This window comes from Aotus nancymaae, unplaced genomic scaffold (assembly GCF_030222135.1).
Source record: "Aotus nancymaae isolate 86718 unplaced genomic scaffold, 86718_ANA_hifiasm-v0.15.2.pri h1tg000072l, whole genome shotgun sequence".
Classification (NCBI taxonomy): Eukaryota; Metazoa; Chordata; class Mammalia; order Primates; family Aotidae; genus Aotus; species Aotus nancymaae.
Genome location: NW_026988487.1, coordinates 1,114,138 through 1,141,350, shown reverse-complemented (window position 1 = coordinate 1,141,350; position 27,213 = coordinate 1,114,138). Strand labels below are relative to the sequence as shown.

The 27,213-nt window shown below is 54.1% G+C and overlaps 2 protein-coding genes across 12 annotated transcripts; both read left to right on the top strand.

The window, feature by feature from the left end:
* The first annotated feature begins 14 nt into the window (after positions 1-14).
* MRPL10 (mitochondrial ribosomal protein L10) lies at positions 15-7,007 on the top strand. Of its 4 annotated transcripts, XR_010339106.1 has the most exons (6): positions 30-95; positions 3,164-3,333; positions 4,321-4,485; positions 4,700-4,844; positions 6,166-6,380; positions 6,710-6,786. XR_010339106.1 is itself a non-coding variant. In XM_012451892.2 (5 exons), the coding sequence occupies exons 1-5, from the start codon at positions 44-46 to the stop codon at positions 6,961-6,963; spliced, it is 786 nt and encodes a 261-aa protein (XP_012307315.1). In that variant the 5' UTR covers positions 15-43; the 3' UTR covers positions 6,964-7,007. The 4 variants fall into 4 exon arrangements, 3 of the variants coding, with proteins under 3 accessions (XP_012307315.1, XP_064223560.1, XP_064223558.1); XM_012451892.2 differs by lacking the exon at positions 6,166-6,380 and having other exon boundaries at positions 15-95; positions 6,710-7,007; XM_064367490.1 differs by lacking the exon at positions 6,166-6,380 and having other exon boundaries at positions 15-247; positions 6,710-7,007.
* Positions 6,991-24,703, top strand: OSBPL7 (oxysterol binding protein like 7). 8 transcript variants are annotated; one of them, XM_012451882.2, is made up of 26 exons: positions 7,512-7,601; positions 9,394-9,505; positions 9,680-9,784; positions 10,463-10,548; positions 10,810-10,971; positions 11,079-11,204; positions 11,384-11,437; positions 12,680-12,793; positions 13,163-13,273; positions 13,393-13,510; positions 14,764-14,867; positions 15,256-15,348; positions 15,433-15,565; positions 15,643-15,737; positions 15,926-16,021; positions 16,776-16,913; positions 17,502-17,595; positions 18,278-18,525; positions 18,684-18,821; positions 21,240-21,303; positions 21,401-21,479; positions 22,584-22,728; positions 22,842-22,986; positions 23,054-23,198; positions 23,414-23,536; positions 23,674-24,703. In XM_012451882.2, exons 5-26 carry the CDS (start codon positions 10,897-10,899, stop codon positions 23,780-23,782), a joined length of 2,547 nt encoding a protein of 848 aa, XP_012307305.2. In that variant the 5' UTR covers positions 7,512-7,601; positions 9,394-9,505; positions 9,680-9,784; positions 10,463-10,548; positions 10,810-10,896; the 3' UTR covers positions 23,783-24,703. The 8 variants fall into 8 exon arrangements, 5 of the variants coding, with proteins under 5 accessions (XP_012307304.2, XP_012307305.2, XP_012307306.2 ...); XR_001107416.2 differs by lacking the exons at positions 9,680-9,784; positions 10,463-10,548 and having other exon boundaries at positions 23,674-23,853; positions 24,411-24,703; XR_001107415.2 differs by lacking the exons at positions 9,680-9,784; positions 10,463-10,548 and having other exon boundaries at positions 23,674-23,853; positions 24,362-24,703.
* The last annotated feature ends 2,510 nt before the right edge of the window (positions 24,704-27,213 follow it).

The window sequence follows — 27,213 nt, the reverse complement described above, 5'->3', positions numbered from 1 at the left end:
TCTTTCCGTCTCCGCTCGGCTTCCGTCCATTCTTCCGGTGGATATGGCTGCGGCCGTGGCTGGGATGCTGCGAGGGGGTCTCCTGCCCCAGGCGGGTAAGGAGTGACTCAGGTCCTCACGGCGTGTCTTGCCGGCGCTCTCTAGACCTCATCTGCCCTCCTCTACTACTGATTCTTCCCATAATCTCTGACCTCAGCTAAATCGCTGGCCTCCTTACCCCGTCCAGTTCCTTGTGCTCCAGACTCTGGTAATAACAGCAACAACGTCCAGCTGTTGCTAGTCTCCAGCGTTTCTTTTGCTTGGACCACTCCTCGCCCAGACCTTTGCATTATGCCTCCATCTTAATGTCTCAGCCTAAGTGTCACCTTCTCAAGTCTTCCCTTGACTCCTTAGCCGCGTCGCAATCTAATTTTGCATTCGTTTAGTTGCTTGTTTCCTCTGTTAAACTCCTTAAGGGCAGAACCGTGTTCATTCAGCATAGCCAGCAGGTGACATTTAGGCTGAGACATTAAGATGGAGGTGCTTGATGTTAGTAGGTGTGCAATAAATATTTGTTTAATGAATAGATTTGAACACTTAATATAGGCCAGGCACTGTGATAACTGTTTTTATATGTGTTCGCTCATTTAAATCTTTTAAATCATTTAAATCTAAAGCACGCTGTGAGAAAGACATTCCCATCTTCTCTTTACAGACGTAGCAACTGGAGTTCAGACCAGTTGGGTGGCCAAGGTCACAGCTATTAAGTGGCGGAAGAGAGATTAAAATCCAGTTTTGGCTGGGCACAATGGCTCACTCCTGTAATCCCAGCACTTTGGGAGGCTGAGGCGGGCAGATCACCTGAGGTCAGGAGTTTGAGACCAGCCTGGCCAACATGGTGAAACCCCACCTCTGCTCAAAATACAAAAATGAGCCGGGTGTGGTGGCGCACACCTGTAGTCCCAGCTACTCGGGAGGCTGAGGCATGAGAATCGCTTACAACTGGGAGACAGAGGTTGCAGTAAGCCGAGATCGCACCACTGCACTCCAGCCTGGGTGACAGAGTGAGACTGTGACTCAAAAAAAAAAAAAAAAAAAAAAAAATCCAGCTTCATTTGATTTCAAAGCCGGCCTACAGTCTTAACAGTTAGGTTTTGTAGCTGCTGGCAATAAGACGTCTTACTCCAGCAAATATCCATACCCTCTGATTGCTAGAGCTGCCTTCTATCTGGACCATTTTCTGAGGTCACATCTCAGCCTTGGGAATGGCTGAAAGTGGGAAGTTCTAGTCTTAGCCTTGTGTCGAGGATGAAGGGGTCACTTTGGCTCAGGGCTTTTAAGTGCCTCGTTTACTGTGGGGTGCTGGGTAGCATTGCCTGTAAATAGGAAGAGAGGAGGAAAGAGAAACTTGTCTGAGCTGTGAGGATGGTGTAACTTTTTTTCTCTTCTTCAACTCATAGGAGAGGATGTCACAGTAGTAGTTAGAGCAGTGGTTTTCAAACCTTAGCATGCGTCAGCATCACCAGGAGGGCTTGTTAAGACACCATTTGTGACCAGCCTTGGTGACAGTGAAACCTAGTCTCTACAAAACAAAACAAACAAACAACACACTATTTTTAGGCTCCACCCTAGAGTTAGGCTCCACCCGAGAGTTGCTGATTCAGTAGGTCTAGTCAGGGCCTGAGAATTTATATTTCTTTTTTTTCTTTTTTTCTTTTTTTGAGAGTCTTGCTCTGTCACCCAGGCTGGAGTGCAGTGGCACAATCTCGGCTCACTGCAACCTCTGCCTCTTGGGTTCTAGCGATTCTCATGGCTCAGCCACACAAGTAGTTGAGATTACAGGTGTGCGCCACCATGCCTGGCTAATTTCTGTACTCTAGTAGAGATGGGGTTTTGCCAAGTTGGTCTTGAATTCCTGACCTCAAGTGAGCTGCCCACCTCAGCCTTCCAAAGTGCTGGGATTATAGGCGTGAGCCACCACACCCAGCAAAATTTCTACTTATAACCAGTTCTTAAATGATGCTGATGTTTCTGGTTGGGTTGGAGGTGGGGCATATCTTGAGAGCCACTAGATTAGACCAGGGGTTGGCATATTATGGCAGGGCCAGTCACTGTTTTATAAAGTTTTATTGGTACATAGCTTCTGCTGTCTGTTTACATACTGTCTGTGGCTGCTTTTGGTAGAGTTGGGTATTAGAGAAGGATTACATGGGCCCCAAACTTAAAATATTTACTATTTGAGCATTTTAAGAAAAAGTGTATTCAATCCTATCCTCCTCCCCTCCACTTTTTTTTTTTTTTTTTTTTCGAGATAGAGTCTTACTCTGTTGACCAGGCTGGAGTGCAGTGGTGCAATTTTGGCTCACTGCAACCTCCACCTCTCAGGTTCAAGCGATTCTCCTGCCTCAGCCTCCCGAGTAGCTTGGATTACAGACACACGCCATTATACCCGGCTAATTTTTGTATCTTTAATAGAGATGGGGTTTCACCATGTTGGCCAGGCTGGTCTCAAACTCCTGACCTCAAGTGATCTCACCCGCCTCGGCCTCCCAAAGTCTTGTGATTACAGGCATCAGCCACTGTCCCCGGCCACCTCTTTTCTTAATGTGTTCAAAATATTTTCTCCTTTGTTCTCATTTTTTTCTTGCATTTCTGCACATTAAGAAGAGCTGGAGGCTGGATGCAGTGGCTCACACCTGTAATCCCAGCGCTTTGGGAGGCCGAGGTGGGCAGATCCCTTGAGGTCTGGGGTTTGAGACCAGCCTGGTCAACATGGAGAAATCCCGTCTCTACTAAAAATACAAAAAATTAGCTGGTCATGGTGGCACGTGCCTATAATCCCAGCTACTTGGGAGGCTGAGACAGAAGAATCGCTTGAACCCAGGAGGCAGAGGTTACAGTGAGCTGAGATCGCGCCACTGCACTCCAGCCTGGTGAGAAAAAAAAGAAAAGCTGGAGAAATGGGAGCCTCAAGGTATTAAGTAATTGACCACAGGTCACTTACTGAGAGAAGAGAAGCTTTGGAAATTCAGAATTTTTGGCAGACAATTCCTTGTCCCACTGTGCGCTGAGTCTAGCTCTGTGAGCTGTGGTTTTCTTTGCTAGGGAGTGTTTTTTCTCTATCTAGGATAAACTAGGGCCTCCAAGAGGTTGCATCTAAGGATACTGCTATATACCCTCCCAGGTCGGCTGCCTACCCTCCAGACTGTCCGCTATGGCTCCAAGGCTGTTACCCGCCACCGTCGTGTGATGCACTTTCAGCGACAGAAGCTGATGGCTGTGACTGAATATATCCCCCCGAAACCAGCCGTCAACCCAACATGCCTGCCATCTCCTCCCAGCCCCCCACAGGAAGTAAGGAGGAGTTTGGGTACATGTCACTTGGTGGTGGGATGGTGGATGAAAGTAATCTTGTCTCTGGCCATAGTGAGGTACGACTCTCAGTCATTGTCACTCACGTGTATTTCACTTTGCCTGATCCAGATACTTTAAGATGAAATCTGCACTTGATTCTATATTGGCTTTTGGGCTCTGGATTGGACGGGCCTCCTGAATTTCCTTCTTGTCTTCAAAAATGTGGATGTGAGAGCTACCCTAGCAGGTGCGGTTGGGGAGAGTATCTCTCCTATCTTTTTTTTTTTTGTGTGAGACAGTGTCTCATTTTATCACCCAAGCTGATATGCAGTGGCACGTTCTCGGCTCACCGCAATCTCTGCCTTCTGGGTTTAAGCAATTCTCCTGCCTTAGGCTCCTGAGTAACTGGGATTACAGATGCGTACTACCATGCCCAGCTAATTTTTTGTATTTTTAGTAGGTACAGGGTTTCACTATGTTGGCCAGGCTGGTCTCGAACTCCTGGCCTCAGGCAATCCACCCGCCTCGGCCTCCCAAAGTGCTGAGATTACAGGCATGAGCCACTGTGCCCAGCCAAATGTCTCAATTTTAAACTAACACTGCACAACAGTTATATTTATGATTGGTAAAATAATTCAACATGAGTATAGTGTCAGTTTGATAATTGAAGTAATTTTGACAATATTATTGTCAAGCACTGTTGACTGGGGCAGACTGCAGACCTGTTTTCGGGGGAGTGGAAGTGAGCATTCTCAGGTTTGGAAAAGACTGCTAAAGATTGCGAATATCTAATGAAAGTGAAAGGCTAGAGGAGTTGGGGGAGATGTTACATGTCTCTGAGAGTCAGGGGCCCAATTATCCTACTTGTTCCCTGATGTTTTGCACATTTGGGGATCACTGGAAGCCCTAGAACCTACCACAGAGGGAGCAAGGTTGCCAGGAGAAGTGACAGCTGATAAACCCTTGGGCGTTGCTTTCTAACTTCAGGAGACAGGCCTCATCAGGCTTCTCCGCCGGGAGATAGCAGCAGTTTTCCAGGACAACCGAATGATAGCTGTCTGCCAGAATGTGGCTCTGAGCGCAGAGGACAAGCTGCTTATGCGACACCGACTGCGGAAACACAAGATCCTAGTGAAGGTCTACCCCAACCAGGTAGGGAGTGGGCCGCTTGGCATGGGTTGCCTATGTTCCCCCAATCCCCACCAGACTCAGACCTCACCATCTGTTCCCCAGTGATGATACTTCTTACTCCTCCCCTCTGTGAGCCACCCTTGAATTGTACCCTCAGCCTAATGTGGCCCATGACCCACATGGTGGCTCTTCCTCGCACTTGTCCCTGATAAGCCATTTTTTAATGCTGTCCCAGGTCCTGAGGCCTTTCCTGGAGGATTCCAAGTACCAAAATCTGCTGCCCCTTTTTGTGGGGCACAACATGCTCCTGGTCAGTGAAGAGCCCAAGGTCAAGGAGATGGTACGGATCTTAAGGACTGTGCCATTCCTGCCGCTGCTAGGTGAGCAAGCAACCCTGCCAGTTAGGGGTGGGGTGAAGAGGGGCAGGTGCTGCAGCAGCCTACTGCCATCTGCTAGGCTTGTCTTAGTAAAACTGTGGACATTCTTGGAGAGAACATCCTTTCATGGATGGGGCCTGAGTCAACAGCACGTTTATTGAGGGCTGTCATTCAGACATTTGTGTTGTCTCACTACCCCAGGTCACTTCTGCACTGGAGGGAAGACTAGGGAAGGCAGACATGGAACAGGGGGAGAAAATTCAGATACATTGAGTCTAACAGTGGGGTAGCAGATGCTGAAACCCACACAGATGATGATATTTAAAACAAGTAGCCCAAGTCAAGAGTGCTGAGGGCAAGTGACCAGTGTTTCCCAGACTCCTCTGATGCTGACTTAAGGGATAGAGAATAGTGTATGTGTCTCCTGGAAATCAAGATTTCATAGAGCTCTGTAGGGAGGGGACGGAATAAGAATCTGATTATTATTATTTTTTTTTTTTTGAGAGTCTCACTTTGTCACCCAGAATGGAGTGCAGTGGCGCAATCTGGGTTCACTGCAATCTCTGTCTCCTGGGTTCAAGCAGTTCTCTTGCCTCAGCCTCCTAGTAGCTGAGATTACAGGTGCCTGCCACTATGCCCAGCGAATTTTTTTTGTACTTTTAGTAGAGATGGGGTTTCACCATGTTGGCCAGGCTGATTTTGAACTCCTGACATCAGGTGATCCTCCTGCCTCAGCCTCCCAAAGTGCTGGGATTATAGGCGTGAGCCACTGCACCTGGCAAATCTGTGATTTTAACACCCCCTCCACACTCCATGATATTTTTTCAACTTTTTAATTGTAAAATACACATAACATAAAATTTACCATCTTAACCATTATAAGTGTACGGTTCAGTGTTAAGTACTTTCATAGTGCTATACAACCTCACCACCATCCATCTCTAGAACGTTTCATCTTCTAAAATTGAAACTACACCCGTTAAACAATAGCTCCCATTACTTACTTCCATTCCATGATTCAGGGTCTCACTGTCATTGCCCATGCTAGAGTGCAGTGGACCAGTCATGGCTCACAACAGCCTGGACCTCCTTGGCTTAATCCATCCTCCCACCTTAACTTCCTGAGTAGCTAGGACTATAGGCACATACCACTATGCCTGGCTAATTTTTGTATTTTTTGTGGAGGTGGGGTTTCACCATGTTACCCAGGCTGGTCTTGAACTGCTAGGCTCAAGCAATTCTCCTTCCTTGGCCTCCAGAAGTGTTGGAATTATAGGTGTTAGCCACTGCACCCAGCCTGATTCTTTTTTTTTTCTTTTTTGAGATGGAGTTTCATTCCTGCCACCCAGGCTGGAGTACAAGGGCACGATCTCGGCTCACTGCAACCCCTTCCTCCCGGATTCAAGGGATTCTCCTGCCTCAGCCTTCTGAGTAGCTGGGATTACACGCGCCTGCCACCATTCCTGGCTAATTCTTGTGTTTTTAGTAGAGGTGGTGTTTACCATGTTGGCCAGGCTTGTCTCGAACTCCTTACCTCAGGTGATCGACCTACCTCGGCCTCCCAAAGTGCTGGGATTACAGGCATGAGCCACTGCACCTGGCCGCCTAATTCTTATTTACAGGGAAGTTTAGGAAACACTAATGGGAGTCGGGGCCAGGTGGATACATTAAGAGTTTTCTGAGGGAAGAGTGAGGAAGTAGCGATCGATCCCAAGAGAGTGGGAGTGGCATGGGCCATGGTGGAACCCAGGTCCTGGGGAAGGCAGGATTTTGACAAGGGCAATGGAAAGCAAGTTCCTAGAGTCAGAATGTTGTTTCAGAGAAGAAAGGCATCTGCAAGGAACCCAATTGATCCTGTTTTCTTCCAGGTGGCTGCATCGATGACACCATCCTCAGCAGGGAGGGCTTTATCAACTACTCCAAGCTCCCCAGCTTGCCCCTGGTGCAGGGGGAGCTTGTAGGAGGCCTCACCTGCATCACGGCCCAGACCCACTCCCTGCTCCAGCACCAGCCCCTCCAGCTGACCACCCTGTTGGACCAGTACATCAGACAGCAACGTGAGGATTCTGTTGTGTCGGCCAATGGGAAGCCAGATCCTCCTGACCGTGTTCCGGACTCGTAGCCAGCCTGTTTAGCCAGCCCTGCCCATAAATATACTCTGCTCTATTGGCTGTGCTGTCCTCCATGGGAGATGTGGAAGAACTTGGGGTGAGGGAGTGCATTTGTCACTTGGGTTTCGCTAACAATGATATTGTCAAGTATAGGCCACTCTGAGATGCAGAGGATTCCATTTCAAGTGGAGGCTGTCCGTCACTGGCTTTGTCCTTAGTTTTCCCAACTTGGGACCTGATAGGAGCAAAGTCTCCATTCTCCAGGTCCAAGGCAGAGATGCTGAAAAGAGAAGGCTGTTACCCCCTGCCTCCTTGGTCACTGCCCCTTGCTGCATGGGCTCCTGAGCCCACCCTCTTGGATCACAACCTGTCACTGCCATAGTAGCTCAATCAAGCAGTCGTGCTGAGGATGGCACCTGCTGAGAGCCTGCTGTGTGCCAGGCTCCGTGCTGAACACTGTATATGTATTAGTTCCTGAACTGACCACATGGTACCCATTTTCACAGAGAAGGAACAGATAAATTAAATAGCTTACACAAGGTCATGCATTTAGTAAGTGGCAGAACAGGAACTTGAACCAGGCCCTCTCTGCTCTGAAGACTGCATCCTGAATTTCTACACTGGAACTTCCTCATCAGGTTACCCAGAAGTGAGTCCCGTCTTCCATCCTGGTGTGCTTGGATGTTAGTTCTCCATCCTTGCGGTGTGCCGTGCTGTGGAAAGTTTGGAAGCACCGCTTTATGCTCAAATGAAATGCATTCTACTTCCTGTTTCATGGTTTCCACAGTTGTCCTCCCTATAGACTTATTCTCAGGGGCTTCTCTGTCCTCTGACTTCCCTCACTCTTACTTCCCTTCCTAGGAAAATCCTCTTCCCCTGTACCTGTTGCCACAGTGGCATCCCGTGCATGCTTGCCCTGTTAAAGGCAGCTGACAGCTGTGCCCACTAGCTAGCAAGTCTGGTGGTTCTGAACAAAAGGGCTGGGCGAAACTAGGATTCTCTCAATTCTGAGGGCTCTAGAGTAGGAGGCCTCATGCAAGTCTTGGTGAACCAGAAGTTCCTAAAAAGGGAGATAGGATGCTTAACTCGAAGTGCACCGTTGTCCTCGATTGGAGCACATTCTGGGTGGATGCAGGAGTGACCTGGGGACGGTGGCTATTCAACATTCCTTCTTGGACTTGAAGCAATGCCACCGCTTCCTTAGTCTTGGACAGGCACTGTCTGGCAGGGATGATCTGCAGCAGCTGTTTTGTGGCCTGGGCCAGGACGAGCTTCCCACAGTGCCTCTCCCTGTGCTGTAAGCCCAGGGATGTTCAATCACTGGGAAGTGGCTTAAAAGGCCCTTGAGGCTCCTAGATGCCAGAGCTTGTCTGGCCAGTGCTGCCCAGTGCTCCTTAGCAGCTTTGTCCCTCCCAGAACCCTGCCAGGTGCTAACAACGCCTTCCTCCTGGGGTGACTGGAGCAGTGCTGAGGCTCTGAATAGAGCCAAGTCAGTGGGCGTCCCCGAGAGATATGTGACACCCTGAAATGTAAACCAAGCCCAGTGAGGATGAAGTGGAGGGGATAAGTGGCCTATGTCACTTTTGGGGTCGGAGAAGAAACTTGAATCTCATCCTTCACCTGAGGCCCCACCTACTTCTTTCCAGAACACTTTGCTGCAGTTAAAGCTGTAGGTCTGTGCCACGTTCATTTGAATGAATTTTAGATCTTGTTAATAGCTGATTTTTCATTAGAATTGAGCAGCTGGGCACAGTACTCCAGCAGAAGGGCAAAGGGAAGTGAGGGGACCAGCATTGCAGCCCTTTTAACAGCAGCTGTGACTGCCCCAGTCCTGCTCCTGATCAGACACTGCAGGCTGTGGGGTGTCATCGAACGCACAGGCATTTTCAGATCCCCATGGGGCCTGACCTGGTGGGAAATCACCCCCAGTGAAAGGCCTCAGTGTGGGGACTACTGGCTGTCCCTCTCCTGACTTGACTGGCCCTGCTGACTCTGCTCTTGGCACTCTCTTATGGTCCCGGAGGGGGCATCTGTCCCTCCACTGTCAACCTGATACTTCTGCTGGCTCCAAATTTTGCAGTCTATTTTCAGATGTAAAATGAGAGATGGGGGTGGGAGGGTTAGTTAGGAATTGGCCTTGGGCATTAACAGGGTCACTGCCATGCTAGTCTCAATAAATCCTTTACTACCATTGGCATACAGCCAGCAGTTTCCCAGCCCTCTGATCTATCTGGAACTATGCCCAGTGGGGACTGTGCCCCCACTCCTAAGCCACAACCATGCTAGGGCAGTCTGCTTAGCCCTGAGTCCTCCGGGGAGCAGGGGGGCAGAGCTGAGCGGCTGCCCGGAGCTTGGCAGGAGGAGGGGACAGGGGAGAGGGAGGTGGGGAGATCCGGCTAGAGGGGAGGCTCCGACATCTCCTTCCTTCCTGGTTCCTGCAGCAACTGCTGCCACTGCTCAGCTCCGTGAGGAGGGAGCCGGTGACTCGGAGCCGGTGACTCAGAGGCAGAGCGGCGTGAGGGCCAAGGAACACTGGCGTCCATGGACCTTGGGGTAAGGGGGCTGCGTGGCAGCAGCTGACATTCCCGGAGAAGAGCTTCCTCCCACCTGAAGCTGGTGGGTCTGCTTCCGAGATGGTGGGAATGGAGGTGGAGAGGGGCACCCACCAGGCTCGTCTAGACCCCTCACCTTCCTGCTGATAGAGCCTCCCCCTCCACCCGCAAGCAGTGAGGGGCCAGGATCTCCACAGGGCCGGGAGAAGGGCGCAGAGACACCTGAACACCGGAAGAGTTTGGGAACTTTCAATGGTTGAATGCAGGAGTTTCCTCCCAGGTCAGCCTCTTGCAGCAAGGGTCCCTCTGCCCTGACCTCCTGGGCACTTGTTCCTACCACATCCCTGTCCCCTCTTGGCTTAAGTTCCTCCGGTGCTTGCTAGCTCCATTAGAAGATCTGGGTTGCTTCCCCCACCTCAGCCAGCCTCGCCCCTCAGTCCCCTCCCCCATCTCACACACGCAGAGCCTCATGCATTATTGATCTCCCGGAGGAGCCAGGATAGCCAGGGCCAGTGCCAAGGGCGCCTGTGGGCACTGCTGCAGGACCTGTGCAGACCTGGGAATGTCCTGGGCACCCTCTTCTCTTGTGCAGTGTCTCCGTTAGCCCAGTGTCCTGCCCTCTCGGGGTGGGTGGCACTTCTCAGAGCCCCAAGGACTGGGATGGTAGACGGGATGGTGAGGCTTTAGAGGGCACTGAGGGTCCAAAGAGGGCATCCTAGGGGCATGTTTGGTGGGAGGAGACATGGGAAAGGCGGGGGCTATCTCAGGCCTCAGTTTCTCCAAACACTAAAGAATATGGAGACCAATCGGTGGGAGGCTGGGGCATTTTCTGCAAGGGGATTGTGGGAGAGAAGCCTCTGAGCCATGGTGGCAGGGTGGAGGGGTACTGAGGGCGAGGCAGCTGGATTCAGGAGGTCTCACTTGTCCAGTCTCTGAATCTCTCTGTCTCTTCTTGGAGCCTCTTCTGTCACTCCCTTGCTTCACCTCTGAGCACTCCCAGGGAAGCCTCCAAAGAAAGCCCTGAATGTTTCCTGGAGCCCCAGAGTATGTGCCCAAGGCGGGGCTGGGCATATGTCTTGTTTCCCTGGGCACCTGCCCGTCTGCTTTGTGCTAGTTCACCTCTCAGGGCAATATCCATATCGGGTGAAAATGGGTGGGGTTGGGGCAGAGGGGCAGAGTTGGGAGAGGCGTGGCAGGTGAGCAGAGGGTGTGTTGAGAGCCCTTATCTCAGAGGGTGCGGGAGGGGTTGGAGGTGGGGAAGGTGATAGCAGGTCTGCACTAAGAGGGTCTTTCTCTTGCTTCAAGGACCCCGTCAGGACCAGGTGACATCCTTCCCCTTCCACCCTGCTCCCTGCTCTTCGTCCTCAGCAGGGAGTGGCCTCTCCCTTCTCCATGGACTTCCAAGAGAGGGACCCTCCCTTCCTGCCTGAGAGCGTTCAGTCCTCAAAGCCCAGCAGTGCTCAGCAGGTCAGAGAGTGGGAAAGCTGCGGTGGGTGGGCCAAGCTTGAACCAGGCCGGGAGGGGCTGAGGCTGACGCCTCACCAGTGCTCTCCTCCCTCTGTCCCGGACTGCAGGCCTCTGAGCTGTGGGAGGTGGTGGAGGAGCCTCAGGGCAGGCTGGGGACAGAGGGTGTCATGCCTGAGAGGCAGGAGGGCCACCTGCTCAAGAAGAGGAAGTGGCCTCTGAAGGGCTGGCACAAGGTAGGGTGGGCAGGCAGAGGGAGGGGCCAGATGTGGTGGCAGGTGGGAATGGGGGCAGCTGCCGGGCAGTGCAATGGTGTTTGCATCATGAGAAGGGAAAGAAAAGCCGATCTGTGTGGTTCTCCCTCATGTCCTTCCTCTCGGCCTCCCGGTCCTGTCACTCCTGGGCAACATCAAAGAGATACTTTGTGCTCGAGGACGGGATTCTTCACTACGCAACAACCCGGCAAGATGTGAGTCTGGGTGGTGGCTCGGGGTTGTGGGAGGAGTGTGGCCCTAGCATGCCCCGGGCAGGCACGGGGTATCTGGAATCTACCGGAGCAGGATCCGAATCCCAGGTCCACCACTCAATGGATGTGTGATCTTGGGCAAGTTACATCCCTGGGCTGTAGCTTCCTCCTCTCTAGTCGGAGAGTACCATCCCCCAGAGGCAGAGCTGGCATGCTAAGGGAGGTCATACACACAAGGCTCTCTGGACAGGGCAGAATAAGTGCCCAAGAGGGGCTTTACCACCCTCATCCTGGTCCCATTCTCAGTCTGGGAACAAGGAACTGAAGGTCTGGGCACCCAGGATCTCTCCCAGAGGGTGTTACCTTCCACAACCCTGCAGATCCCTGAGGGTGGGAATCATTTTTCTTGATCTGTGACTTTTTTTTTTTTTTTTTGAGATGGAGTTTTGTTTTTGTTGCCCAGGCTGGAGTGCAATGGTGCAATCTCAGCTCACTGCAACCTCCCCCTCCCAGGTTCAAGTGATTCTCCTGCCTCAGCCTCCTGAGTAGCTGGGATTACAGGCATGCACCACCATGCCTGGCTAATTTCTAAGTTTGTATTTTGTAATTTTTTTTTTCTGAGACAGAGTTTCGCTCTTGTTGCCCAGGCTGGAGTGCAGTGGCATGACCTCAGCTCACTGCAACCTCCAGGTCCCAGGTTCAAGTGATTCTCCTGCCCCAGCCTCCCGAGTAGCTGGGATTACAGGCATGGGCCACCACGCCCAGCTAATTTTGTATTTTTAGTAGAGACAGGGTTTCTCCATGTTGGTCAGGCTGGTCTCGAAGGTGATCTACCTGCCTTGGCCTCCCAAAGTGCTGAGATTACAGGTGTGAGCCACCACGCCTGGCCTAATTTTGTATTTTTAGTAAAGATGGGGTTTCTCCATGTTGGTCAGGCTGGTCTTGAACTCCCGACCTCAGGTGATCCACCCACCTTGGCCTCCCAAAGTGCTGAGATTACAGGCATGACCCATCATGCCTGGCCCGATCTGTGACTTCTTAGATCTCAAGATGTGACTTGACATAGGGGAGTGTTCTGTACATGGGAGGATGACTGACAAGTCTCTACTGATAGTGTGACTTAGACATGAGAATGAAACTGCCACCTGGCTCTTGAGCCTAGAATGGCTTGAGGGAGATGGTAGCTCTAAGGCTCTGGGAGCCTAAAACAGGTTCCCTGTCCCCCGACCAATGCTTCCTCCCCAGATCACCAAGGGGAAGCTTCATGGCTCCATTGATGTCCGGCTGTCGGTCATGTCCATCAACAAAAAGGCCCAACGCATTGACCTTGACACTGAAGATAACATCTACCACCTCAAGGTGATATCCCTGGGAGGCAGGGCGTGTGTTGGCCCCCAGCCTGGCAAAGGCACTGGAACACACAGGGGCAGGGACTGAGGGTTTGTGGAGCTCAGGGTCTGTCTCTGAGTTTGACAAGAAGTAAGTTTCCAACCAGTAAAAACAGCCAAGGGCAAACCTACACTTCTTGGTTGTTGCATGGACAGGCATAGAGCTAAGGGCTCAGACACGTGGGCACCTTACACTCTGTCTCCCTGCAAGTGAGCTTTGCACAAACTGGGCTCCGTAGGAAGAGACCCTGCTTGCCTGGGGACCAGAGCCCTGACTTCTTGTTCTTGCAAAGTGGTCCCTCCCTTCAGATAGCCCTCCCCGCCTCCATCACTTCTGCAGATCAAATCCCAGGACCTATTCCAGAGCTGGGTGGCCCAGCTGCGTGCCCACCGCCTGGCCCACCGCCTGGACATGCCCCGTAGCACACTACCCAGTACCACTCACCGGAAGGTAAGGTGGACTCTGGGGTGGGAGCAGGTAACATGGCAATGCAGGGGCAGGGGCTGTGGGGGACTGTGAGACCCAGGGAGGTAGGCACCCTCCCTCCTGACCCTGGGCTCACCCCACAGGTTCCTGGTGCCCAGCTTCCAACAGCAGCTAGTGCCTCAGCCCTACCTGGGCTTGGACCGAGAGAGAAGGTGTCTTCCTGGCTGAGGGACAGTGATGGCCTAGACCGCTGCTCTCATGGTGAGGGGCCCTTGGCACAGCACCCCCAAGGGCAGGGCCAGAGCTGGCAGGTCGAGTTAGCATTAGCAGGAGGGGAAAATGCTACCCCCATCCCCATCTCAGTGAGCCCCAGTATAATGAGGCAGCCTCTGATACAAGGAGATCCAGTCTACTTGGGCCCTGTCCTGGGGAGTCCCAGTCTTACAGAGGAGTAAGAGTCTGTCTGGGCACATAGATGATGTGGATGCAGGGACAGGAGTTGTGACAAAGCAGATACTGAATGCCCACACAGAGCAGGGGCCTGAGGAGTAGTGCCAGGGAAGGGGTGTGCTCTAGAATCCGGTTCCTGCAGTAGGGAGCTGTGAGGTTGGCCTGGAGGGAAAAATGTAAACCAAGTAGAGAGAAAGGGTGAGCGCACCCCAGCTTGTGCAAAGGCAGCAGAGGTGAGGCATGGTCTAGAGACAGAGTAGAAATTGGGTTTCAGGCCCTCCCAGGAAATCAGGGGACACCACACTAACAGGGGTAGGGACCTGAGCTCTTGAGCAGGGAACAGGAGCAGTGTCAGGATCTCCATGAAGTCAGTGTTGGGAGAGACATGTCCTTGAGGCTGAGCTCAGTGGCTAACGCCTGTAATCCCACCACTTTGGGAAACTGAGGCAGGTGGATCACCTGAGGTCAGGAGTTCGAGACCAGCCTGACCAACATGATGAAACCCTGTCTCTACTAAAAATACAAGCCCAGGTGCGGTGACTCATACCTGTAATCCTAGCACTTTTGGAGACCAAGGCAGGCAGATCATGAGGTCAGGAGTTCAAGACCAACCTGGCCAACATAGTGAAACCCTGTCTCTACTAAAAATACCAAAAAAAAAAAAAAAAAAAAAATTAGCTGGGTGTTGCAGTGTATGCCTGTAATCCCAGCTACTGGGGAGGCTGAGGCAGGAGAATCACATGAGCCCACGAGGCAGAGGTTTCAGTGAATTGAGATCACACCATTGCACTACAGCCTGGGCAACAGTGCAAGACTCCATCTCAAAAAAAAAAAATTTTAAAAAAAGTTAAAAATTAGCTGATTGTGGTGGCTCACACCTGTAATCCCAGCTACTTGGGAGGCTGGGAGGCTGAGGTAAGAGAATTGCTTAAACCTGGGAGGCGGAGGTTGCAGTGAGCTGAGATAACACCATTCCACTCCAGCCTGGGCAACAAGAGTGAAACTCCATCTCAAAAGAAAAAAAAAAAGAAAGAAAGTGATGTCCTTGTTCTTTCTCCCCCCAGAGCTCTCTGAGTGTCAGGGGAAGCTCCAGGAACTACATAGGCTCCTCCAGAGCCTGGAGTCCCTGCACCGAATCCCTTCAGCCCCTGTTATCCCCACACACCAGGTAAGATCCAGGGGGACACACAGGGTCCTGCCCAGGGCCCCTGATCCCATCACTTCCCCAGGATGGGTCCCCTTCCTCCCACATTGCTGCAGTTTCCTGGAGAGCCACGCATCGCCTGGTTTCCTTCCTACCCCTGCCCCACGTCCAAACCATGTCTAGGTTGTTTCTGCTCCTTCCTCCATGCCCATGCCTCTGCCAGGGTGGCTGTCATCTTCCACTGGGATGTCAGTTGTCCCTGTCACCTTGCCTGGGTGGCCATACTCTCTGTGCTGGGTGATCTGCGCCCACCTCCATGGTTCAGGAGGCCATCTGCCTCTCCCAGGCTGTGATGGCTACTGCTCCTTTTCTGCACCCTGTGAGTAAAATTGCCCCCACCTTGACTTGCCAGGCCTCAGTGACAACCGAAAGACCCAAGAAGGGGAAACGGACCAGCCGCATGTGGTGCACCCAGAGCTTTGCCAAGGATGACACCATTGGACGGGTGAGGTGGGGCGTGGACCTCTCGTAGCTGGGGCAGGATGCTCTGAGGCGGCCGGCCCCATCAGCCCTTCCCCTTCACCTACAGGTTGGTCGTCTCCATGGCTCTGTTCCCAACCTGTCTCGCTACTTGGAATCTCGGGACTCCTCAGGCACCCGTGGGCTGCCACCCACAGACTACGCCCACCTTCAGCGCAGCTTCTGGGCCCTGGCTCAGAAGGGTAAGTGATGCTGGGAGGGGCTGATTGGGGGTGGGCAGGAGGGAGCGGGACTCTGACGGTCTGCCCCGCCCCCACAGTGCACAGCTCCCTCAGCAGCGTCCTGGCCGCCCTCACCACTGAACGGGACCGACTAAGGGACATGCACCAGGGCTCAGAGTTGTCAAGGATGGGGGTGAGGCCTGGGGGACAGGGCAGCTGGTTGGGGGATAGGGCTTGAAGCTGAGGACTGCCAGCCTTGGGTCCGATTGCAGATCTGGGTCAGGGTAGGGAGTTGGCAGAGGGAGTCTCTACAGAGATGAGGCAGCAAGGTGGGGAGGACCTCATCCTCTTGGCACCATGTCCCTTACCCTCCCCCTACAGGTCTCCGAGGTCCCCACTGGCCAGAGGCGCCTCCACTCACTGTCCACCTCCTCCGACACCACAGCAGACTCTTTCAGCTCCCTCAACCCTGAGGAGGTGCGGAGCCAGGGTGGGTTGTGGGGGCCCATTCTCCTGTGCCTTCTCTCCCAGAGGAAGCAAAGGCCCAGGGCAGTGGGCATGGTTGGTTTTTAGTCCCAAAGAGAGCCCACAAATCCTGGCTCCATTGTCTTTCCCGTAAGGTCGGCGGCAGTCCCATCTCGATCATTGTGTAGCAATCAATGTGCAGGGTGCTTTTACTTTTAATTCCAAGTCCTGTGGTGCAGTGATTCTCACCCTCAAGATGAGAAAGCTGAGGCTCAAAGGATCTAATGGATGGGCTCCGGCTCCTGCCATTGTAGACTGACTGAACTGGGACTCAGGCTCTGAGCACGGACTTGGAGGCTGTGTTCCGTGGGTTCAAATCTGGCTCCACTGTCTGCCGGCTTTGTGATCCTGAGCCTCAGTGTCCCAGTCTGCAAAGTGGGGGTGATAATTGCATCTCCCTCACAGGGTGGGTGTCAGGGTTGAGTGGGTTAGTGCACACAAAGGGCTTGGAGTGGAGCTCAGGGTCAGTGGCAGGCAGTGTAAGCAGTTATCCTGGAGCCTGCACCCCTCACTCCCAGGCTGGGGCTCGTTCCACTACGCCTTCGTGTCCCGCTTGCTCCCCGCTGCCTCTTCTGTTCAGTGTCTGACTCAGACAGCAAAAGTGTCTGTTTATGCCTCCCTCTCAAGGGAACTGTCAGGCAAGGGGTGCCCTGCCTGATCCCCCGGCTCGGCCCCGGGCCTGACCTCCATCTGGCTGCTTCCACAGCAAGAAGCTCTGTACATGAAGGGGCGCGAGCTCACCCCCCAGCTGTCACAGAGCAGCATCCTGTCCCTTGCTGATTCCCACACGGAGTTCTTCGATGCCTGTGAGGTCCTCCTCTCCGCCAGCTCTTCTGAGAATGAGGTGAGGAAGGAGGGAAGCTGGCGGTGGGGGGGACCTTGGGAACAGAAGGGTGGGGTCCACAAAGACTAGAGGCCATGGAGTCCTCAGCCCCTTCTCACCTCAGCTGCTGTCTCTGGAATATGTCCAGATGTGTTGGGTTGTGTGGTCCTGCTCAGAAGTCTCTGCTGAGGACTCTTCTAGAGGAGTTTGACGTGTTCATCCCCACTGGGTTCTCCTGAAGCTACTGCCTCTGTCACAACCCCAGTCATCTTCATGCCTCTGTCTCAGCTTTAGCGCTCCCTTGATCCCCTCTTCTCAGACCCTGAATCTCAGCAGTCCCCACTTTCCCTTCTCTCTGTGTCCCGCCAAGACTCAGTGTTCCACTAGCTGCAGCGCCAGGCCTTCCCCTTCCCGAGGTGGCTGGGCATGCTCTGTGATGTGATGCCAGGCCTCCCGGGGCAATGTCCTAGGCCTCAGAGCCCCCCCAGTACATTCTCTTCCCCTTCCCACCAAAGGGCTAGCTGGGCAGATTCTTGCCAGGCCCTGGGCACTGCCCAGCTGCCCAGGGGAAGGCCCAGTCTGCCCGGCCTGTCATCTGTCCTGGCCCAGGGCTCAGAGGAGGAGGAGTCGTGCACCAGTGAAATCACCACCAGCCTGTCTGAGGAGGTGCTGGATCTCAGGGGAGCTGAGCGCTGTCAGAAAGGTGCCAGCTGGGTCGGCAGGCAGGGAGGGGTGGGAGGCGGGTGGAAAAACAGGGTTTGTCCATAGCCTGGGCCCATGCAAAGGCCATCTTTCATGGTGACTGACAGTCTAGTAGCTTTGGATGCTGACCCCAGGAGCTGAGGAAGGCCAGGTCATGAACCAGAAAATGTTCCAGGAGCAGCTCTGTGGGGTGGGCCAGGCTTAGGCCTTGGGGCTGGCCTCCATAGCAGCATGCTCAGAGGGAGGCGAGAGATCCCACTTTGCTGCTGTTTGCAGTGTGGCTCTGGACCTGTCATTTTACTTCTCAGAGCCTATTTCCTCATCTATAAGATGGGCTGGATAATCTGCACTCTGACATCTGTTTCTGTGTTTAGAAAGAGGACAAAAGACAAGGGTGAGGAGTTGGGAGGGGCTCCTGGGCTGCAGAGTTTCTGGCAGTGGGAACCGTCCACACCTTTGCGTGGCTCCCAACCCTGCCGGCCAGCTCAGTCCTGGGACCTCGTCAGCAGTTAGAGCCCAGTCGCCCTGCCCTGCTGTGAGTCAAGACAAGGGCTGGGGGGCGAGGACACCTACGAGTGTCCCATGGGCTTGGAGGCAGCTCGGCCATGGAGTAGGCTGTGGGCCTGCTGTGTCCGGGGTGACTGGTGCCCAGATGGAGAGTGACGTGGCAGGGCGGGCCCCAGGGGGGTGTGTTCCAGGGAGACCCATGGGGCCACCCCGCCGTCGCTGCCTGCCTGCAGCCAGTGGGCCTGGGGCTGACGTGAGCCTGTGGAACATTCTGCGCAATAACATCGGCAAAGACCTGTCCAAGGTGTCCATGCCTGTGCAGCTCAATGAGCCACTCAACACGCTGCAGCGGCTCTGCGAGGAGCTGGAGTACAGCAGCCTCCTGGACCAGGCCAGCCGCGTCGCCGACCCCTGCGAGCGCATGGTACCTTCTCTCCGTCCTCCTCCCCGGAGCTCTTTCTCCCAGAAAATCCTGGCTGGGCTGTTTCTTGCTGCTGAAGTTCTACCCTGAGATCCCGTACCTTGCTTGCTGGGGGTGGCGGCCCCATCCTCAGTGCCCTGCACCTGCCTTGCCCTCCACAGGTGTACGTCGCAGCCTTTGCTGTCTCAGCCTATTCCTCCACATACCACCGAGCTGGCTGCAAGCCCTTCAACCCCGTCCTGGGGGAGACCTACGAGTGTGAACGGCCTGACCGAGGCTTCCGCTTCATCAGTGAGCAGGTGTGGCCTCAGGAGCAGAGGGCTGGCCTTGGGTAGCTGGGGCCAGAAGGGACCTGGACTTTGGGACCAGAGCTGGGGCAGAGGGACCAGGGTCTGGGAGAAGAGCGTGGGCAGTCGGCTCTGTGCCGGGCTCTGCGGTGCTCCTGGCCCATGTTCTGAGTCCAGCCATGGGATCCCAGGAGTTCCGCCTGGGGCTCATGCTCTAGGGGCCAATCTTGGGCTCAGATGAACTGGAGGATGAATTGGGGAGAGCTGGGAGTCCAGGGGCTGGGGAGAATGGGATGTTCCTTCCAAATGGTGTAGAGGAATGCATGGAGCAGGCTTGGGAAGGATAGAGATGGGGCTGGAAGACAAGGTGGGCCAGACCCTGAGGAGCCCTGCCAGTGAAGGGAAGGAGGCTTTGGGCTTTTGTATGAGCGTTTTAAAATCCTGTAGGCATTGGCACAATGGAGGCTTTGAGGCTGGAATGGGTGCTCAGAGTCGCAGTGTGCAAATCACACTTGGGTGGCGTGTGTCTGGTTGGCGTAGGCCGACGGGGTCCATCTTGTCATCTCCGTAGAGCTGATTCAGCCCTGCACTTAGGCTGCGGTGTGTTTAGTTCAAGAGCTGTTTATGCACTGCCCCTGACAGGGCCTGGTGCTCAGCAGGGTACTCTCATGTGTAGGAGATGGGGAAGTTGTCAGCGAGAGGGAGAAGTCTGGGTGGCTTGGTCTGGGGGATTCAGTGAGTGCATGGCGGCGCCAGTTAGCGAGGTGGGGAGTGTGTGTGTGGGCGCCCACCGTCTAAGTGGCTTGACTTCCACCTGAGATGTCCAGGAGGCTCCGGAGTCGCTGGCCTGGAGCTCCTCCTAGAGCACCAGGTGGCGCTAACAGGTCGAGGAGTGGCCAGCTTAGAGGGAGGAGGACGTCACAGGAGGACTGCCCACTGTGTCTAGGGAGGAGGGCAGGCAGGAGTGCTGGGGAGCCCCGAAGGGGAAGGAACATAGGTCCCTGGGACCTGGTGGGTACCACTGGCTTCCTGCATGAGGAAGGTTTCCAAGACAGGGTGGGGACAGAGACTGGATTACAGTGGGTGTAGAGTGTAGGTTATGAAAAAAATAGAGAAAAATGCAGACTCTTTTCAAAAAAATTTTACCATGCGGGACAGGGGAGAGAGAAGATGGCAGCTGGTGGGGAATAAAGGTCAAGGCAGTTTGTGTGTTTGTTTGTTTGGATTTGAAGTGTTTTTGAAAACATGGTGCAGATTCACACAGTACACTCGTGCGTACAACAAAAAATAAGCCTCCGTCTCATCCCCACACTCTGAAGGGACTACTGCTACCAGCTTTTGGGATTCCTCCCAGAAATGTTTTACGCATATGTGAACAAAGATGTGTGTGTCTAGAAAAGAAAGGTTCGCTATTTTTTAAGGTGGAAGAAACAGAAAATCTTTATATTCAGAGAGAAAGAGAAATAAAGAGGGAAAGACCTTTATTCTGAGGTGCAGAAGGATGAAGAGGAGGCGGGAGCCTGGGGGGCATCGCGGGGAGCAGGCTGAGCAGAAGGAACCCCTCCCTGACCCACCTCGGTTCTCCTGCGTACTGTGGGAGGCAAATGAGGTTTGAAGGGCTTGGCCTGTGTCTAGGTCCCCAGAGGGGGGTTGGCGGGGGTGTCCGGGCCCAGATACAGAACACTATAAAATTAGCAGTTTCTTAGTGTGGATGTGGGTCGTGTCTGTGTTTTGGCAGCAGAGTCAGAGTTAGGGGTGCACAGAGGAGGCTGGAGCTGGCATTTCTGGCAAGTGGGGGAGGTAATTGAGGGTATCAGGTGAGAGAGCTGTGAGGGGCATTATGGGGCTGACAGACTGTGGGAGAGCAGTGCAGTCGGGGACCTGGGCGTCTTGTCTGGAGCTGTGGGCGACAGGGAATGGAGAGAGGCGAGGCAGGCAGGCAGGCTGTGGGATGTCAGAGTTGAAGGCTCCAGACGTGGAACCTTTCCAAGTGGGGACAAGGACAAGTGTTTCCAAGGGTATGTGGTGGAGGTTGCAGGGTGATGATCAGCAGCTTTGGGGTGGGTGGGGGAGATGGTGTAGAAGAGGGCAGTCAGTGAGGGCTAGGTTTCAGGTAGCGCATGGGGTGGAGGCCCCACCTGTCAATGTCGCAGGGAGCTTTTCAGGCTTGAGCAGGGGTTCTGGAGGGTGCCATAGACAGGGCCAGCCAGGGGAGCTCCCGAGAAAGAGGGAGGGAGAAGGGAGAACACAGGAGCCTCATGGGAGTAAGAGAGGATGATGGATTTGGGAGGTGGCCAAGGGTGATAGGGGTAAAACACCTGGAACTAACTGGTCTTGTGGTACTCAGGGGAACTGGGGGTGGGAGTAGGGGCTTTGGGGTGCCCTGATGGTGCTGGGGGCAGCCTCAAGAGAACTTCTTTGCGTACCAAGGTCTCCCACCACCCCCCTATCTCGGCCTGCCATGCGGAGTCTGAGAACTTCACCTTCTGGCAAGGTGAGGAGTGGAGAGCAGGGCGGGGTGGCCCTGGGCCAGGGGAGTGCTCTCTGGCCTTAGCTCCGTTGTTCTCTCTCCCTCCCCAACTCAATGCCAGACATGAAGTGGAAGAACAAGTTCTGGGGCAAATCCCTGGAGATTGTGCCTGTGGGGACAGTCAACGTCAGCCTGCCCAGGTAGGATTCTCAGGCTCTCAGCAGCCGGGCCCAGCCACAGGTGGTCCTTCAGGCTGGAGGGGGCGTGGCCTTAGGGACAGGATAAGGACGGGATAGGAAGGTCTGGCCTGCAGCTGCTTGCAGTGGGGTGAGTGTCTGTAGGTTTTGCACCTATATTTACAGTGGTTGGCAATAGAGAAAGATGAAAAGCCTTAGAACATAGTAGAGCTGGAAGGGCCCGTTGAGGTCATCTGACTCAGCGGCTTTCACACTTTTTGGACCATGACTCACAGTCAGATCTGCCTTTGAGACTTCAAGCCAATGCGTACACATACACGCACACAGAAACCTAAATTGATCTCAGGACTCATGGGTCGCCAAGAAAATTTGAAAAACTCTCATCTAGCTAATTTTATAGGCAGGGGACAAGCCAGAAAGAAAAAGGGTATTGAGAGTGGTTTGGGTGTTGTGGGAGCAATCCTGGATTTTGGAGTTGGAAGCCGGGAGTTCTGCCATTCGATAGTGATGCACATTAGCCAGCCTAATTAGTGGTGGTGCCAGCCTGCAGTCTCAGCTACTGGGGAGGCGAAGGCAGGAGAATTGCTTCAACCTGGGAGGTGGAGGTAGCGGCGAGCTGAGATTGCACCACTGCACTGCACTCCTGCCTGCCTGGGCAACACAGCGAGACTCCCAGAGCAAGACTTTGTCTCAAAAAAAAAAAAATAGTGATGCAAGCGGCAAAAAGACTTGATACCTCAGAGCCTTGAGCCTGCTTGCCTGTGGCATGACAATAAGAAGTAATACCTGAGGGGTGAGGATTAAGCAGGATAATGGATGTGAATGTACCCAGGGTCCCTGGCGCCCAAGGGCAGGACACTTTGTGTGTTTTCAACCCCATTGCTTAGGTACTCAGGGGCTTTCTAGATGAGTGGAGACGTGTTCATTGACCACGTTCTGTCAAGGCTGCTCTGCCTTGTGAATAGAAGTCATCCTTCACTGCAGAACTGAGCCAGGACCCCAGGGTTCCTGTCACACCCATGTGACGTGCTCCAGCAAGACAGGAGGCTCCTGACTCACTTGGTCTCGGGGCCGGCCAGCTGCCCTTCCATACCTTGTCTTTCTCAGGTTTGGGGACCACTTTGAGTGGAACAAGGTGACGTCCTGCATTCACAACGTTCTGAGCGGCCAGCGCTGGATCGAGCACTATGGGGAGGTGCTCATCCGAAACACGCAGGACAGCTCCTGCCACTGCAAGATCACCTTCTGCAAGGTGCACATGCCAGCCTGACCCTGCCCATCCACCCCTGGCAGCCTCGGCCTCTGGAGGTCACCCTGGCTAAGGGGGAGGGGACACCTCTCTAAACCCTGCCTTCCCTGTTCCAGGCCAAGTACTGGAGTTCCAATGTCCATGAGGTGCAGGGCGCTGTGCTCAGTCGGAGCGGCCGTGTCCTCCACCGACTCTTTGGGAAGTGGCACGAGGGGCTGTACCGGGGACCCACGCCGGGCGGCCAGTGCATCTGGAAACCCAGTAAGTAGAGGGGTCACAGAGGGCTGGGTGAGGCTGGAGCGGCTCAGGCCTGGTTCACCTGCCCCAGCCCCTTGCCTTCCCCCAGACTCAATGCCCCCTGACCATGAGCGAAACTTCGGCTTCACCCAGTTTGCCCTGGAGCTGAATGAGCTGACAGCAGAGCTGAAACGGTCACTGCCTTCCACTGACACGAGGCTCCGGCCAGACCAGAGGTCAGTGCCGCATGGGCGCCGGCCTAGAACCACCTGGCTCACTCCTTCCTCACGAGTTTCCGAGGACCACAGAGCTGGGGCTTTGTCCTTCCTTCACTTAGTGGCCTCAGAGAAATGGGGCTTGTCTAGGGGACAGAGCTGGGCAGGGACAGGGGCCTTGGGATTGGGGGCCCCTGCAGATGGGCAGTTCCACTGAGTTCCATCTGGATCCTCAGGTACCTGGAGGAGGGGAACATACAGGCCGCTGAGGCCCAGAAGAGAAGGATCGAGCAGCTGCAGCGGGACAGGCGCAAAGTCATGGAGGAGAACAACATCGTCCACCAGGCTCGCTTCTTCAGGTGCCTCGGCCTCACCCTCTGCCCTGGGTCTCCCCGTGAGCCCTGCTTGGAGTGGGGCAGGCATGGGAGGCAGTGCCTTAGGGCCCTACCCTGCCTTCTAGATGTTCACCCTCACCGCCACCACCTTCTCCCACCAGGCGGCAGACAGACAGCAGTGGGAAGGAATGGTGGGTGACCAACAATACCTACTGGAGGCTGCGGGCCGAGCCAGGCTACGGGAACATGGATGGGGCCGTGCTCTGGTAGCCCTGGCCCCGGGGGCAGGAGGCTCTGGTTACTCGCTACTCCTGCCTCCACCCGCTACCACGGACACATGGGTGAGGCCAGGCTCCCCCCTTAACTGCCCTTGAGACCAAAGGGGCAGCCCTGGCCCTCTCTCCCCTCTGCTGGCCAGAGGGGCTGCATCTCAGCCCATCCCGCACCCCACTGTTTGGGGTGAGAAGCAGAATCTATCTTCCCCAATCTCCTTGCCCCAGACAATCAGCATGTAAGACCCTTCCTGCTTCACCATTTCCCTTCCTGTCCCCTTTGGGGTACTTGGGGAAGACTCCGGCTCCCAGGATCTGTTCCCCATTTCAGTGCCTTCCTAGGACACAGGGGACCTCTTGATGCTCCCCAGGCTTTCTGTGTCCAGGGCGTGTCCCCAGCAGTGAGGTTGCAGTGAGTGAAGGAGAGGAGATGCTTTCCCCTCCCCTTCCCTTGCCCATCTCCAGCGTCTGCTTCCCCTTCCCTGGCCCTGCAGGGCCTTCTCCAGCTCCTTTTGGTTGGTCCCTAGCCATCCCTCCTGTCCTGGATCCCTTCTCCCTAACTGCAAAATGCCTGCAGCTTCCAGCTCCTTCGTCCCTGATCCTCAAGTGGTTCCCTCCTGTCTCAGCTCAGCGGATCCCCCAGAGTGGAGGAGGCCTCTCCATGAGGAGGGGAGCAGCCTGAGGTGCCTGGCCTCCGACCCACCGGCAGCGAGTGCACAGGTGTGAGTGTAAGTTCACGTAGGAGAGTGTGTGCGTGTGCGCCTGTGCCCTGCTTGCAGGCGAGCAGGGCTCCTTCATGTAGCCCAGCCTTCCCCGTGCTGGGGGTCCACCACATCGCTGCTCTTTCTCACAGTCTGCCTCTGATGAGGGCGAATTGCTATGACATTCCAAGCTCCAATAAAGACTGTCCCAGACTTTGGCCTGTGACCATTCATTGAATGAAAAACACGTGTGCTCAAGGTCAGTGGAAGGCCCACAGCCAGTGTCGTGGGTAAAATGAATTGTGTCCCCCAAGAAATGTTTCTAGCCCTCAGGAATGTGCATGTGACCTTAGTTGCAAATAGTGTCTTTGCAGCTATAATCAAGTTAAAATGAGGTCATATTGGATTCGGGTGGCTCTACTCCAGTGGCTGGTGTCCTTATAAGTAGAGTGAAATTTGGGCACACAGACGTACGCAAGGGAAGACAAGCGTGTGAAACAGACACACGGGAGTTGGCCACGTGGAGACGTAGGCAGAGATGGGAGTGAGGCATCTGCAAGCCGAGAGTGCCAGGGCTGCTGGCAGCCACCCGAAGCTTGGAGAAAGGCTGAGAGAGATTCTCCCACTGAGCCTCAAGGAGGAGCCAACCCTGCTGACACCTTGATTCCAGACTCCTGGCCTCAGCTATGACAGATTACATTCCTGTTGTTGTAAGTCACTCAATATGTGGTGCACTGTTACAGCAGCTTGAGGAACTGAATACAGCCACCACTAGCCTGAGCCGAAAGCCGAGTTCCTCTTCCCTTCTGCTTGATCCTGTCACTTCAACCCCAGGGGTCTCTCTGCGCTGGCCCCTTCTCTCCATTGCACCGGCTAGGCTGAGCCCTCATCGATGCTTGCCTGGACTGTTGGCGGCAGCCTCCAGGGCGGTATTTCTTTCTTTCTTTCCTTTTGTTTTTTTTTTTGAGATGGATTTTCATTCTTCTTGACCAGGTTGGAGTGCAGTGGTGTGATCTCAGCTCACTACGCCCAGCTAATTTTATATTTTTAGTAGAGACAGCGTTTCTCCATGTTGGTCAGGCTGGTCTCAAACTCCTGACCTCAGCTGATCCGCCCACCTCAGCCTCCCAAAGTGTTGGGATTACAGGCATGAGCCACTGCAGCTGGCCTCCGGGGTGGTATTTCAAGAGAAAATGTGGCACTTCATGTCTGCTTAAAATATATCCACTGCTTCCCAGTGCCTAGAGGAAAATCCAAACTCTTCAACTGGTAGAAAACCACAGGGCCCTTGGCTCCCTGTCTGGCACAGAGTGCTGGCCCTGACACGCGGCACCCTAAGTCAGGTCTGTGTAGTGCCCCACCTCCACCCCCAGGATCAGTTTCAAGGGTGGAAGGGAGGAAGGAGGACAACAGTTTCTCCCCACCGCCCTCGCCCCTGGGGTCAGCTCTGATTCTGAAGCTGTGTGATCTTGGTCAGGTTGCCTTACCCTTCTGTTCAGAGGCTTCATCTCTTGTTTGGCTTCTCTTGTGTCTTAAAGGAGAACATCGTGAGGTGACTCAGGGTCCTCATTTCATTCATTCTCTCTTAGTGCCTCACCCCCACTCCCACCCCACTGCCTGCAGTGACAGAGACCCCAGTCCTGCTCTGGCCCGATTAGAGTCCCAGGAGGAAGTCATGCTTTCTTTAGGGGGTGGCAGGGTGGCAGGAACAGAGGGGACCCCTGAGCTACGACAGCCCTTCACATTGATGTCTTTTTCTTCCTCCCCAGCCCCTGCGGAGGAGCGGTGGTCCACATTTCCAGTTTATTTACGGCAAGTGTTGAAGTTAAAATGAATACACTTGTCTTGACACCACATGCCAGAAATAACCTCAACCCATTCCAAAAAAAGCCAAGGCCCACACACATTCAGGATATTTTTAAACAGCGTGCATTGCCCTTCTCTGGGCGCTTTCCCCTCAGAGCACCACAGCATCTGATGGACCAGCCCGTGACAAATTGCCACGCATTTTAAGAACCAGAGTTTAGGCTTGGTGTGGTAGCTCACACCTGTAATCCCAGCACTTTGGGAGGTCGAGGTGGGTGGATCATGAGGTCAGGAGTTCAGGACCAGCCTGGCCAAGATGGTGAAACTCCGTCTCTACTAAAAATACAAAAATTAGCAGGGTGTGGTGGTGGGGTGCCTGTAATCCTAGCTACTTGGGAGGCTGAGGCAGGAGAATTTCTTGAACCTGGGAGGCAGAGGTTGCAGTGAGCTGAGATTGCACCACTGCACTCCAGCCTGAGTGACAGAGTGACACTCCATCTCAAAAAATAAAAGAACTGGAGTTTAAAATAAACCAAATTCCCAAGTTATTTTTCCAGTGGAGACAAGAAATCAAAAACTCCTCTGCGGCTGCGGCTGCTAGACCAGCAGCCTCCCCCGACTTCTTTCCCAGGCACAGCCCAGGTGCTACCTCAACAGCAGGAAGTGGGGGTAAGCCTAGTCCAAATGTCCCACAGGAGTACCCATCACCACTGGGCCATGGGGGACCCAGGACAGACCCAGACCTCCTGGCCTTGGTTGGAGGACAGGGCGGGCTTGGGGCAAAGAGGAGAATTTTGGGGCTTAATGGCCCCAAATTAGGGGCCATTAAAGGCTTAGTGGTCCTTGACTAGGCTTGGAGAGCAGCAGTTTGGAAAGCCAGGGACCTGTTTCCCTGGATGAGCAAAGGAGGATGGAGCTTGGA

What these genes read in the sequence shown, in the direction of transcription:
- MRPL10 (XM_012451892.2), top strand. Translation starts at nt 44, where the DNA reads ATGGCTGCGGCCGTGGCTGGGATGCTGCGAGGGGGTCTCCTGCCCCAG. An exon ending in CTCCCAGCCCCCCACAGGAA is followed by an intron (nt 3,334 to 4,320) that starts GTAAGGAGGAGT and finishes TTCTAACTTCAG; the next exon opens with GAGACAGGCCTCATCAGGCT. An exon ending in GCCATTCCTGCCGCTGCTAG is followed by an intron (nt 4,845 to 6,709) that starts GTGAGCAAGCAA and finishes GTTTTCTTCCAG; the next exon opens with GTGGCTGCATCGATGACACC.
- OSBPL7 (XM_012451881.2), top strand. Translation starts at nt 10,897, where the DNA reads ATGGACTTCCAAGAGAGGGACCCTCCCTTCCTGCCTGAGAGCGTTCAG. An exon ending in AGCTGAGCGCTGTCAGAAAG is followed by an intron (nt 17,596 to 18,277) that starts GTGCCAGCTGGG and finishes GGCGGGCCCCAG; the next exon opens with GGGGGTGTGTTCCAGGGAGA. An exon ending in GCAAGATCACCTTCTGCAAG is followed by an intron (nt 22,729 to 22,841) that starts GTGCACATGCCA and finishes TCCCTGTTCCAG; the next exon opens with GCCAAGTACTGGAGTTCCAA.